At 33.9% G+C, this 14,861-nt stretch overlaps 1 protein-coding gene across 3 annotated transcripts in view; it reads left to right on the top strand.

The window, feature by feature from the left end:
- The first annotated feature begins 5,822 nt into the window (after nucleotides 1–5,822).
- Nucleotides 5,823–14,861, top strand: part of LOC136037805 (double-stranded RNA-specific editase 1-like) — an 86,353-nt gene continuing 77,314 nt past the window's right edge. For all 3 annotated transcript variants that reach the window (XR_010620041.1, XR_010620040.1, XM_065720638.1), the window contains exons 1-2: nucleotides 5,823–5,959; nucleotides 12,140–12,300. Coding sequence is in view for 1 of the 3 variants with exons in the window: in XM_065720638.1 (XP_065576710.1) it covers nucleotides 5,908–5,959; nucleotides 12,140–12,300 (213 nt within the window). In the remaining 2 variants the exon portion in view is untranslated. The remainder of the gene's footprint in view (nucleotides 5,960–12,139; nucleotides 12,301–14,861) is intronic.

The following is a 14,861-nucleotide window of genomic DNA, read 5'->3' as shown; positions in this document are numbered from 1 at the left end:
ACTCAATTTAGTCCCTTTTTCCGATATTCTTTTGCTGTTGTTTTTTCAACGCTGAAGAATTTGATCATGTGATTACTGATTGTGTTCTTCTTTGAACATACTGTTTTGAAAGCTTTGATAGTTTTGACAACTTCAGCATTTAACCGATAGCGAAGAAAAAAAACCAAAGTGTTGCTCTCGCAACACTTTAATCGGCAAAGCCGGACAAAGGTTGCCGCAACACTTCACGTTGCCCAGGCAACGTAGGTCTAGTTTCTGTTCGTTTTAAGTTTTAATGTTGCTTTTTACTTTCAATTTAAATAACTTGCTCTTCATTTAATTGTGATTGTGACCTACGAACGGGTGATCTGGTCTTAATGAAATCTGATATTTGGAAGGATTTCGTGTCTCAGAGCTCTTATTTTAAATTTCCGACCGGATCCGGTGACATTGGGGGGGGGATTTGGAGGGGGAAACCTAAAATCTTGGGAAATACTTGGCTTAATTATTTAACTTAATTTTATGATTTAATTATTATTGTGTTTTTCGTACTGAGTTTTAAAATAAAGTAAATAATTTTTTACTAAAAAGCAATAAAACTGTAATTTTATTATTAAATATAAAAACAAGTTTTTTTTTAACTGAAAGTAAGGAGCGCCATTAAAACTTACAACGAACAGAAATTATTCCGTATATGAAAGGGGCTGTCCCCTCCTCAACGCCCCAATCTTATTGCTAAAGTTTGACTCTTTCTCACAACTCTACTCTTTAAAACAATAAAAACTTTAGTGTAAAGAGCGGGGTGTTGAAAAGGGGACAGACCCTTTTATATACGGAATAATTTCTGTTCGTTTTAAGTTTCCCTATTGTAAAAAAAAAAAAAAAATCCCTCTTGTTCTTCTTATTTTTGTTGTTTGTGGCTTCAATTGATTGGAAATTATAGCTCCTAGTGATTTTTCTAAGAATAAAAAGGGATTGGAGAGTAACCATTTCCCTCCCGGGGCCTGTTTTTTTTCAAATTCATCCGATTAAAATTTTTTGCTAGCCATTTTGTTTAGGGTATTTGAGAAGTCCAATAACAGTGGCTTAATAATTTATCTTAATTTTGGCTTAATTATTGCTGTGTTTTGTGTACTGAATTCTAAAATAAAGTAAATGGTTTTTTACTAAAAAATAATAAAAACTTGTATTTTATTGTTAAATAAAAAAAGTTTTTTTTTAAACTGAGAGTAAGGAGCGACATTAAAACTTGAAGCGAAGAGAAATTATTCCCTATATGAAAGGGGCTGTCCTCTTTTCAACGCCACGCTCTTTACGCCAAAGTTTGTCTCTTTCTCACAACTGTACTCTTTAGAATAATAAAAACGTTAGTATAAAGAGCAGTGCGTTGAGGAAGACCCTTTCATAGACCCACAGACCCTTTCATATAAAGAATAATTTATGTTCGTTGTAAGATTCCCTATTGTTTTAACTTTCCCTATTGTCAAAAAATTTCCCTATTGTTCTTCTTGTTTTTGTTGTTTGTGACTTCATTTGATTGAAAATTAAAGCATCTAGGGATCTTTCTAGAATCAAAAGTGATTGGAGGGCAACCAGTCCCCTCCCGGGGCCTGTTTCTTTCAAATTCGTCCGATTAAAATTTTTTGCTAGCCATTTTGTTTAGAGTATTTGAAAAGTCCAATAACAGTAGCTTAATTACTTATCTTAATTTTCTGACTTTTTATTATTCTGTTTTGCGTACTGAATTTAAAAATAAAGTAAATAATTTTTTACTATAAAAACTATAAAACTTTATTTTATTATTAAATAAAAAAAACAAGTTTTATTAACTGAAAGTAAGGAGCTGCATTAAAACTTAAAACGAACAGAAATTATTCTTTATATGAAAAGGGTTGTCACAACTCTACTTTCTCACAACTCTACTTTGTAAAATAATAAAAAACTTGAAGAGGGGACAGCCCCTTTTCCTATACGGAGTAACATTATTGGGGTTTATTGTTTTTATAATTAAACACAAATTTAATAAGAATAATAATAAAAGTTTGTTAATTACTATTTTTATTTTTAGTCGCTATTGTTTGATCCGGCTCAATAGTAACCGGTACTCTAAAAAACGATATTTTGATGTCAATTTATACATCAAAAGAATTGCATTTTCATGCTGATTTTAAATATATAAGTTTTATCAAGTTTAGTCTTACCCATCACAAGTTACGAGTCTGAGAAAATTTGCCTTATTTGAGAAAAGGGGGGGGGGAACCCCCTAAAACTCATAGAATCTAAATGGGAATTACACCATCACATTCAGCATATCAGAAAACGCTATCACAGAGGTTTTAAGCTCCTATCTGCAAAAATGAGGAATTTTACATTTTTTGCTAGAAGAAAGATCACAGATGCGTGTTTATTTGTTTTTTTTTTTTTTCCAGGGGTGATCGTATCGACCCAGTGGTTCTAGAATGTCACGAGTGGGCTCACTCTAACAGAAATAAGCAGTTCTAGTCCCTTTTCAAGTTACTAAAATAATTAGAGGACAACCAGGCCCCCTCCCACGCTCATTGTTTCCAAAGATACTGGACCAAAATTTGGAGATAGCCATTTTTTGAACATTGTCGAAAACCTAATAAATATCTCTTTGAGGACCACTTAATCCCCCACAGTCCCCGGGGGAAGGACTGCAAGTTGTGAACATTGCCCATTGTCTACACATAGTATTGGTTATTTGACAAAGTATGATGACGTTTAATGGGAGTTTTTTCTGGTGGTGGGGGGTCAGGTTATACGTGAAAGGATCTTTCCATGATGGAATTTATCATGGAGGAAGAGAATTTCCATGAAGGGGGCGCTGGATTTCCCAGCATTATTAAAAACAACAATGAGAAATTAAATAAAGAAACAAGTTTTTCAACTGAAAGTAAGGAGCAACATTAAAACTTAAAACGAACAAAAATTATTACATATGTAATATAAGACATTTTTGAACATAAAACTACAATTACCGGAGAAAAAAATAATAATTAGCTAGTTCAACCTTGTAATAATGGTACTTGCTGGTTATCTAACTATTATAATTTTAGAAAATCTGGACCTGAGAAACTTTACTAAAGAAGAGAAATTAATAAATTGCACAGACGAGAAGATTATTGGATCCCTGCTCTCGGTACAGCTTATCCTTTTGGGTTAAATGATCTATTAGCTAATTATGGAGATATGTTCAATTTAGTTGCTAATTGTATTAGTGATTTAACTGAGAACCATTCTTTTAATTGTACCATTAAATGTAGAAACCGATTAAGAGAACTTAGAAAAAACAATAGAAAGAATTATTTAGACTTTAAAAAAAGTAGTTTTAATCGATATATGTCGGATATCTTAGACTAATGTTATGGCTAGTATAACACAGTATTTAAATAAGTTATCAAGGAATAACTTAATAAAATTATTCTGGATTTCAAAAAATAATACAAAATGTAACTCTAAAACTAAATTAATTTATGATGCACTTTGCATTTTAGTTAAAACAAAATTTATTTCAAATTATAATAAATCCGATAAGATTGTCAATAAGGATAGTAGATTATATTTATCTGTAGATTTTAGAACTAATCAAATATTAATTTACCCGGAATTTTAAACCAGCGAAGAGTGAAAAATACCCTTCTAAGTAATTTGATGTATAAGGATAGTCCGATTTTCACGTATAAATTCTCAAAAATCATATGTCAAATAATTTTTAACTATAATGTGATACTTAAAAAAATTTGACAAGGAGGGTAATTGGAAACCGGTTTGTAATTGTGAGAAATTTTTACAATATGTGAATCAAACTTACGAACATGGTGTAACAGGGGATTTGTCCATTATAAGGCATCTTGATCTTCAAAATATAATGAAGATTGGGTCTAAATTCCGTTTTTCCTACCACGTAAAGCCAGCAAAAACTCTTAATGCCTTTAAGAATGATTTAAATTCATTAATTGATAAATGGTGCAAGTAGGGGAAAATTTCTAAAGGAAGTTTTCAAAATTGGATGAATTTGATTTTAACTAATGCACGAAATTACATATATAGAATTAATTCAAATACATTTAAGAAAAATTAAGTGTTTTGTAATGCTAATATGAAACAAGCAATAGCTAATATACAGAACGAATTCGTAATTGTTCCAGTTGATAAAGCTAGTAATAATTTTCCCATAATTTGTCAGAAACTCTATTGTGATATTTTATCAAAAGAGATACTTTCAGCAAATGTATACAAAAAGGCTAATCTAGAGGAAAATACTTTAATTGAAAATATAGAAGAAATAATTTGGAAAAAAATTCAATATCAAAATTAATGATAAAAAGTTTCCTTTTTTATATTAGACGATAACATTTCATAAAAAAATCCACCTAAACTACGTTTTATTGCTGGGGGAGCGAGGTGTCCAACCAGAATTACGGCCACTGACCTATCTTTAATTTTTGGGGAAATTAGAAATAAATTTAAAGTATATTGCTCTGGAATTAAAAATTTTTCTAACTTTAATCCATATTGCTAAAAAAGATGACAATACTGCGTGGGTCATGGCTCGTGACTCGTACCAAATAAAGTGGGTGAAGTAGGTGATCCTCCACCATGGAAGAAAAGCAGGATCAATTCAAAATTAGAATTTAATATGGAACAAGATACTCCAGCAGACTTGGCATTCTGCACGATGATGGACATAGAGCACAAAGGATTCCTCCCATTATTCACTGATGGATCGAAAGTAGATGAAATGAAGCACGTAGGAGCAGCATTTTGTTACCCTTTTAAAAATGTGTCAAAAAAAAAATTAAATTACTTCCAGAAAGCAGTGTATTCCTGGCAGAAGTTTATGCCATTAAGAGGGTGCTGGAGTTCATTGAGGAATCTGTTGAAGAGGACAAGGTAATAATTTGCTGTGATTCAAAAAGTGCTATTCAAGCCTTGTAAATCCTAATACTATGGCAAAACCAAACAAAGATGTTCTTATATGATACATTAAACTACACGACATATTAAACAAGAAGAAAGTAGTTATTCAGTGGATTCCTGCCCACATTAGGTTTGCGGGTAATAAAATAGCAGATTTGAAGGCCAAATCCGCAGTTAAGTCAGCAACATTTGTAACAGACATGGACACTCCTTACGAAGTTTTGATGTTTGATAAGGCGATTAAAGAGGTTGATCGTCAGGGTTTTGAAATTAATAGAAATTCGACTGGAAATCTCTTTGTGACAATGAAAAATTAGAGGAATATAGAAACGAAGGTGTATAAACAACTTACTAGATATGACGCAAAGAAACTGTTTCAACTCCGATCACACCATGCTGGAGTTTGTTGTTACGAAGCAAAATTTTTGGGACAGAGTGAGGAATGTCCTAAGCATGATGCATTAGAAACTATTGACACATTAAACACATTAGTGTCCCGTGAAAGCGAACAAGAGATACGTCAAATAACCAAATTTTTCAGACAGTAGAAAGCGCAAACCAGTCTATATGTGTTATTAGGAGGATTTGATTGTGAAGAAAATTTTTTTTATGATAGTTCGTCATGTCAGACAGTTTCTGATAAGAATTGGAAGATTAAAAGACCTTAGAATTGTAGTTTCAGGAAAGAAGATTTCCTCCTACTATTGAATGAGAAGTGAAAATCAACGTGCTATAGAAAGTCTCCGAGGCTGAACAGCAAGAGGGGATTCAACGTCAACGTCACGAAAAACCGCAAGGTTTTGCGCGTCATTTATTACGTCATTACTTACAGGCACTTTTACGTACGGCAGAGCAGTACGGCCTTTGAGAGCACTTTGTCGAGTAGCGAGGGATTTCTTTTTAAATTTTTGGGATTTTGAGAAAGCCAAATGGCAGCTATCATCCAATAGCAGAAGAAGGAGAAGGAGTGTCAGTAAACTGTTAAAAATGAATTCACAACAAGATATAGGATTGAAAAGACAAGCCGAGGACACCGTTGGTATGTTAATAACCTAGGCTTATGAATACGACTTTTAAGACATCATTTCTAGGAGCTCCAAAAAACTCCCTAGTGAAAAATTATTTCCCTCCCTTTGATCCAACCCCTCCTTCACAAAACCTTGGAATAGACTTAAAAATCTCGCCTATTACCCCCTTTGAGATAAAGAAAATAGCTCTATCAAGGCTTGCAATCTTTAAATTGTTAAAATCATTGTTTTCTTTAAACATATATCTTTGATGAATCTTTGCTTATAGCCCTCCATCATTCTAAGTTAGCAGACATGCTACTTATTTTAAAAATCCTTCTTAACATCCCAAAAAGTCTGCTCTATGAACCCCAAACCACTACCCAACTGAAAGCCATCCTGGCTGGTATGCTGTTTGGGAATTCTTTGACCATAGGGCAAGGGCTCTATCACAGGCATGGCCATTTATTTGGTTTGGTAGGGGGGTCAGTTGTGTGACTTTTAGTGTAGCTCTGTTATTATGAAATCCATGGCATCTGAAGTTTGGCTCTTAGGCTCAAAAAAGCTTATTATGTAAGTTTTGGTAATATTTAGTGAAGCATTGATTCCAAATGCATCAGCATCAGGCTATTTAAAAATTTTGGAAAATTGCTGCCACAAAATTGGATATTATCATTAAAGCTACACCACCTCCTTTTCTCTCTAAAGACCTATCCTTTCTCAGTATAGTATATCCTGGAAGCCTTGTTTGTTGGTTTTTGGATAAATAGGATTCATAAAGGCAAGCAATTTCAGTGGAATTTTTATTTGTAAAAGATGTTATTTTATTTAACTTAGGTCTATTTTCTCAAAGTGATCTTACAGTCCATTGAATTGTTAATATGTGCTGCTTTAGTTTTCATAAGACTATGCATTAATATTTAGCTTTATTAGGAGTAAAGCAAGATCCTTCTTTGCTTGGATAAGCATTTGATTGGGTAGGTACATGTTTGCCAATTCATTTCTGATTTTTGCTTTCTGTGGCTATTGTAGGTTCATAAACTAAACTGCATCAGAGTTTAGTCTAAATAGGCATATATTATGTGGTAGCTTTTTTGGATTTTTGTCTGGCCTGTCATTAATTAGGCCTGTCTGGCCTGTCATGTCATTAATTCCTGATAATGCTACTGATTCATTTCTGCTTGGTAGGGGTGGCCAGACTAACCTCCTATCATTGGATATGGAGGCTATTTGGTTCAGCCTTGGTGATTCTCTCCAATAGGAATGCAAGCTGGGGTGTTTTGAGGCAGGAGTCTTATGGGGGTGCTTGTTGCTTTGGGTAGGTTGGGTGTTCTGTGAGTGAAAGTATTGGGTGGTTACATAAAGGGTTCAGTTTGGTGTGACTGGGCTGCATTTGCTTCCAGAGCTGCAAATGGGTAAGTTATAGCTTTCTCTGTTGCTATTTGGATTGTTAGTGCTCATGTTTTATATGCAGGGCATAGTGTTTTATTGGAAGAATCATGGGGGCCTTTGCAGTTTATATATGTAGGCTGATCATTTTTACAATTTGCCATTCCTTTGGGATGGGAACTTTTACATTTGCTGCAGGCTTGTAAGATTTCACTGCATTTGTTTGTTGTGTGTCCTAGTTTTAGACATTTTTTGTACTGGATTGGTTTTGGCTTGTAGGGCTTGTGGGGTTTCATTTATCCAAAGAGGAATATCTGACCTAGGATATTGTTTTTTTTTCTCTGAGTGTGAATAAGAAGGACTTCCTTGAAATTTTGGCCATTAGCATCTGGTTTGCCCAGTTTGGTAACTTATACAACAGAGATGGGTTACCAGATCTGTCAGAGAGCCCTTCCTTTAGGTCTGAATAGGTATTTTCTGGAGGGATACTATACACAAGCCTTTTAGTTGGGTAAAAAGAAGTAAAAAAGTAAGTGAGATGGCACTATACCCTAAACTGGTCTAAGGTCTAAACTGGGAGTGCTGATCTCTGTTTTGTGGCCCTTCATCCAGGAAGTGCAATGGAGGGCTAGGGGCCAACAATCCTCTGCTTTTGCACACCCTTCCTGATTACCTTCCCCAGATTTCTCTAGGTACCTATTTAGAGCTGGATTGACTCTGGCTGAGCTAACAGAGTTACACCACTAACCCCCATCCCAAGCCAAATGACTGGTTACACCTGGGATTGAACCTGTACCCATTGACAAAGAATTCTCAAACCAGCATGCCTGCCACTTAGCCAGGGTGGCTTTTAGTTGGGTAGTGGGTTTGAGGTCCATAGAGCAGACTTTTTGGGATGTTAAGAAAGATTTTTAAATTAAGTAGTATGTCTGCTGATTTAGAATCTTGAAAGGCTATTAGCAAAGATCCTTCATGGTTATATGTTTGGAGAAAACAATGATTTTAAGATTACAACCCCTAATAGAGCTATTAGGGATAATAACTAATAGAGCTTTTTCTTTTTTTGGAGTTCCTAGAAAGAACCTCTTGAAAGTCATATTCATCATGGATAGTGACAAATGGTCCCACCTCCACTGTTATGTTATTCATTGAGTTTGACCTATCACTTGATAGGTCAAAATATCAATTTTTTTGTAAATATTTATAATTTCTTGTAAATATTGGCTTGACCAGCCAAGATATGGAACATTTTTGGTAGTTTGTGTGGTAGGGTCTGGTGGTTGTTCTATGCATTGCCTATTGGAATAAGCTTTAATTCTTTCAAATGGAGATTATAATGCCAGACTGTCTGCACTCTTGTAAAGGGAGGACTCCACCATCTACAAAAAACAGCCACATTGTGGTCTGAAAGATGATTTGGTGTATGATTGGTTGGGTTGACTGCTGATAAATTGAGATAAATATTTACAAGAAATTTGATCATAAATTTTTTTAAGTGTTGCTGTTGTGTTCTCAACTTTTGACATAACTTTGGTGTTGTGTGCAACTTTGAAGTCTCTAGTCAAGAAACTTGAGAAGTTATTTATGTAATATCTAAGAAAACTGGTTTCACAGCGACAGAGATAAATGATGGGTGACATAATGCATTGGGCTAGTATAATTTGGGCTATATATTTGCACACTAGAGAGGTGGGGATAAGATTACTTTAAAACCAATACCCCCACCCCTAATGTGTAAAAATATAGCCCAAATTATATAATTATATAAACTATTATAAACTAAGTATTATATTTTGAGCAGTCCACTTTTCTGACCTATGAATAAAGTGAACATCCAATATCTTTCTCTTATTTTAGATGTGATTTATATACCTTTGTTAATTTATATTTAGTTAGATGTGATTTATACCTTTGTTGATTTATATACCTTTTAAGACATCATTTCTAGGAGCTCCCCAAAAAAAACTCCTAGTAAAAAATTATTCCCCTCCCTTTGATCCAACCCCTCCTTCACAAAACCTTGGAATATACTTAAAAATCTCGCCTATTACCCCCTTTGAGATAAAGAAAATAGCTCTATCATTATTAGCCAGGGCAGCTTTTAGTTGGGTAGTGGGTTTGAGGTCCAAAGAGCAGACTTTTTTGGGATGTTAAGAAGGATTTTTAAATTAAGTAGTATGTCTGCTGATTTAGAATCTTGAAGGGCTATTAGCAAAGATCCTTCATGGATATATGTTTAAAGAAAACAATGATTTCAACAATTTTAAGATTGCAACCCCTAATAGAGCTATTAGGGATAATAGCTAATAGAGCTTTTTCTTTTTTTGGAGTTCCTAGAAAGAACCTCTTGAAAGTCATTTTCATCATGTCAGTCTCCACTGTTTTGTTATTCATTGAGTTTGACCTGTCACTTGATAGGTCAAACTATCAAATTTTTTGTAAATATTTACAATTTCTTTTAAATATTGGCTTGACCAGCCAAGATGTGGAACATTTTTGGTAGTTTGTGTGGTAGGTTCTGGTGGTTGTTCTGTGCATTGCCAATTGGAATAAGCTTTAATTCTTACAAAAGGAGATTATAATACCAGACTGTCTGCACTCTTGTAAAGGGAAGACTCCACCATCTACAAAAAACAGCCACAGTGTGGTCTGGAAGATGATTTGCTGTATGATTGGTTGGGTTGACTGCTGATAAATTGAGATAAATATTTACAAGAAATCTGATCATAAATTTCTTTAAGTGTTGCTGTTGTGTTATCAACTTTTGACATAACTTTGGTGTTGTGTGCAACTTTTCAGTATATATTCACTGTTAGGTACTTCTGTTTTAGCCACTCAAGAAGTCTCAAGTCAAGAAACTTGAGAAGTTACTTATGTAAGATCTAAGAAAACTGGTTTGACAGCCACAGAGACAAATGATGGGTGGCATAATGCATTGGGCTAGTATAATTTGGGCTATATATTTGCACACTAGAGAGGTGGGGATAAAATTACTTTAAAACACATACCCCCACCCTTAATGTGTAAAAATATAGCCCAAATTATATTATTATATAAACTAAAGTATTATATTTTGAGCAGTCCACATTTCTGACCTATGAATAAAGTGAACATCCAATTTTGAGCCCTTTATGGACCCACAAAGATTAAACATCTTTCTCTTATTTTAGATATGATTTATATATCTTTGTTGGTATCATTTTTGTTAAAATTGTCTTGTTAAATATGACAGTGACAAAATCAAAGGCAGATCTATAGGCAAGTTAATTTTAGCTATCTTGGAAAGGGGTCACATTATAAAAATTAAATTTTTAGGGATCAACCTAGAGCCTAAAGTATGTTCTGAGAACATATTTTGAAGTACTTACCTCTTCTCTCTTTTGAGGGCACTGACCTTTAAAGAATATATGTATCCCTATTATAAAAAGTAAAACCTTGCTAAATACATTTTCTGCTTAAATGAAGTACAAGAATGGTATTTTTAGCATTAAAACTTTGCTCAATCCCATTTTATATGGTTTTCAAGATTTGTTAATTTAATTCTTAAATTTAGAAAAAAAAAACCAAGTCCTTTTTTTCATATGCTCTATCACTGTGTTTGGGGACTAGGGTGCACTGTCTTTCTAAAGATTAATTATTATAAGGAGAATAAAACAATCAATCTATCACTTTTGTCACCATGTTTCCTTCAGAAAACCTAATAAGCTAACTGACATTTGCACACTAGAGAGGTGGGGATAAGGTTACTTTAAAACCAATACCCCTACCCCATGTGCAAAAATATAGCACAATTTATATTACTATATAAACTAAAGTATTATATTTTGGTGTATTTCATTAGGATTAACTTCACATCTCAAGTGTGTACTGGCTAATACAGAAGTGCCTACTTTTATTGTTGCTAACTTGTGTTTGGTAAATATTAAGCAGTCTACATTTCTTACCTATTAATAAGTGAAAATAACACTCAATGCCTTGTATGGGGCCATGGAGCACAGAAGGACTATAAAAGAGCATGAAAACCAATGTTAAGGTAAAACTCATAGACTTAGATTCCAATTAAACAATATTAAAACTACAGCTGACTCAATCTAGCTTATTGAAAAAATTGAACTATTCTTTTGCAAATTGAAATTTCAGATAGTTTTTAGCATTCTCCATAACAAACATCTATCAGAGTACTCTTCTATTTTGTCTTGCTTCAAAGTTCAAAGTTGTCTTGCTTCAAGCTTCAAAGTTAAACTTCTTGAAAATAAAATAAATAATTTAATGCTGATTGAATTGCTACAGTTTATGGGTCCTTAAAACTGCAGGTCTAATTTTTGCTGACATTTATCACTTTCAGACTGTCTTTTCTTCTATAATTTGGGAATTGCTTGCATCATTTCAATTGGCTGATAGTTTTTCTCTATTGGGTTAAAGGCTCAGGAAAGTAGTTGCAGATTCAAGAGCTAATTTGGATTCTTTGTTTCAAGGTCTAGGTCTATTGGTAACTCAACAGACAGCCTTATGGCATAGCTCAAGCCTTACTCAACAGCAAGGCCTGCATGCTTCAGTTGGATTTCTTGCTATCTTCTTGTTTCTGTTTTCCCTGGCCATTTTTGTTTACAGCATGTCCTGATGGTTTTGTTGGTATTTTATAGGTTGCTCTGGAGAAGTGTATTTATATTTTTAATAAAAAAATGTATATATTTTTATTAATTTACCAGGACTGTATTTCGTTAATAGGACAAAATGTCCAGTCACTTTCCATAGAAGCAGCACTAAAGGGATTTGATGTAGTGTTTAAAAATTCCTTGTTCTCAAGGTATTTTTTCTTGTAGATAATCTTCGAAGTTCAGATGAATCTGATGTTTCTGCTAAGAAACGACCAAGTCCTCCTATTACACCTTTGAGTGTATTTAATCAGTTGTATGGTAATCCAAAATTTAATGCAACTGCTGAGGGGCCACCACACATGCTTGAACATACAGTTTCATTTCAGGTATGAAGTTAACATTTTTTTAGTGTTCTTTAGAGGAATTATTTTGAAATTGTTGTTTAGATATTTTCCTTAGAATCTTCTGTCACTTGTTTAACTGTTACAAAGATTTTAGTGTAAATAGGTAAGAAATTGCACCTGATTAAAATAAGACTTATTCATTTATCAAAATAAATTTTATTTATTAAAATAGGATTCTCTCTGTTGCCCTTTAAAAGTTTGTAACATCTAACTTTTGTTTGTTTTACTTCAAGTAGAAAAAGAGAAACTAAAGTTGTACTATGGAATTTTAGTATACAGTCTTTAGATAGTTATTATATGTAAGCATTTATTATATATATAAATGGTGTACTAGTAGAAAAAAGAAGATGCTAGACCATAGCAACAAACAAAACAGTAATATATAATAAATAAACAAACATAATTAGCATCACGAGGAAGGAAAATCCTTATAGTGCTCCAAGCTGTGGTTTAAGGTAAGGTAATGATATAACACAAACAGATTATTATTGAATTACTTAATTTACCTATTGTAAGTCCAATTCTTTGTAATTAAAATTTCTTGATGGAATAACTGTGTGCAGAAAAGGGCTCCAGAAATATATATATAAAAAGTAACTGAAACATGAAAAAACAACTGACTTCAAAAAATTAGAAGAATGCAGAATGTAAAATTAAACAAAACTTAAATAGTCTTTGATGAAAAACATGAAATAAACGATTTAAACTATTATTAATCCCTTCATTCATGGTTTTATCACCAACAAGAAAAAAATTCTGAAATCTTGTTGGGTTGATGATGCATAGCTAAAATACACAGGGTAAAAGTTTCTAGCTGAGGCAAAGCTGTAGTTGTGATGTTCTGAATTGAAGAAAATATACTTCACTTAATCAAACTCCTTTTTGTCTTACCAGCTAGTACCCAGTTTGACTCATTGTTCTTTTTTGGTCAACCTAAAGCACATAAAACATGCCAAGAAAAGTCTATCCAATACTCAAAATGCTTTAAGCTGGGACATGTATCTAAGTACTGCTCTCACTCTGACATAATCTGCCTCAACGGTCTTGGTAATTACTGCTTTTCTTGTGAAATTCTGCAGCTCCTAAATGCATCAACTGTGAAGGTGATCACCAGTCTACTGATTGTAACTCATGTCTTAAAAATATTCAACAGACCGAAGTTTTGAGGATAGCCCATCAAGAAAACGTCCCATTTCCCATAGCTGCAATGGAGCTTGCTAAGCTTTTCAAAGGGCCGTTATTTCCAAGAATTAATGAGGCTAAGGAAGTGATGTCAAACCTTTTACCCAAATCTTAACCTTGTACCCCCAAAAATAACCAAAATCAGGCACAGTTATCTCTGGTTGAGAAATCTATCCCTTAGCTGGTTAATGAGCACCCCGATGTAATCAAAGCAAGTCCTGTCCTCCAAAATCCTAGAATTAGTCAGAAATAATGGTCTGAAAGATTGGCAGTCTCACCTAGCATATCTACTCAAACCAAATAGAGATGGTCCTTATATGGCCAAACTAACTAAATATTTTGCATCAGTGGACCAAATTATCCAATCAAATAGTGGACCAAAACCTTAAAAGTTACTATAACTAAAGCTATTACAGAATGCTACTTTTCTAATTCTATCTTTGAAAAGATAGGAAGGGACTTACCATCAATTCTTACCCAGTATTGAGCATGTCACCTATTCAACTCCACCTGTGGTAAATAAGCTGCAAATCCAACAATGGAGTTGTGTCTCCCTTTAACTCAAATAGACTTGATGATGTTATCCAATATGCATCTAATAATAAAATTGGGAATGTGTGTCTACCTCGGATTAGATACAATATACAGTTATGAAAACTCGATTTATTTTTAGGACACAGTGCGCAGTAGTGATGCTAGCGGCTGGAGACAGGAAACTGGCATTGATATCTAATTGGTAACAGGAAACTGGTATTGGTATCTAAGCTGTATATGCAACAAAACAAAATTGCTTTCTCGCCTATGGTGTTGTAGTACGATCTACGCGTCGGAGCGCGGGCTTGGAGGAGGCGCCAAGTTCAGAGCTCTCTACCAAAAGCTTCCCATGGGGAAGATAGGAGTTTTCATAACTGTTTAGGTATCTAAGCTGTGGTGTCTAGAACAGACCAATCTTCATCAGTTCAAGAAAATCAAAATGTGCAGTAAGAAGTGTTACCGGAAAATAGATCTACCAATAGAAAGAGAGGAGGTGTTGCCATTGTTGTGCATGATTTAATCCCTCATTTCCCTCGGCCATTAAATCTTTACAGGGACAAAATTGATGTTATAGGTATAATATTTAACCTGGCCAATGGTAGTCATCTTGTTATAGAATCTCTGCATAATCCATGTGGAAGCAATGATATCCAAAATGTTTTAGAATCTGAACTTTCAGGGAATAGTTCTTTTAGTTTTGGTGATTTCAATGCCCATAGCCCATTTTGGAAACAAATAGCCTCTAGTAACAAAGGAGGGAGAGGCCTTGAGAATATTTTGTCCAATATATCAGATACTTCATTTATACTCCATTTTCACTTTTACAC

Source organism: Artemia franciscana, chromosome 17, assembly GCF_032884065.1.
Source record: "Artemia franciscana chromosome 17, ASM3288406v1, whole genome shotgun sequence".
NCBI classification, from domain to species: Eukaryota; Metazoa; Arthropoda; class Branchiopoda; order Anostraca; family Artemiidae; genus Artemia; species Artemia franciscana.
Note: the sequence above shows the minus strand (reverse complement) of the source record. Positions and strands in the feature narration are given on the sequence as shown.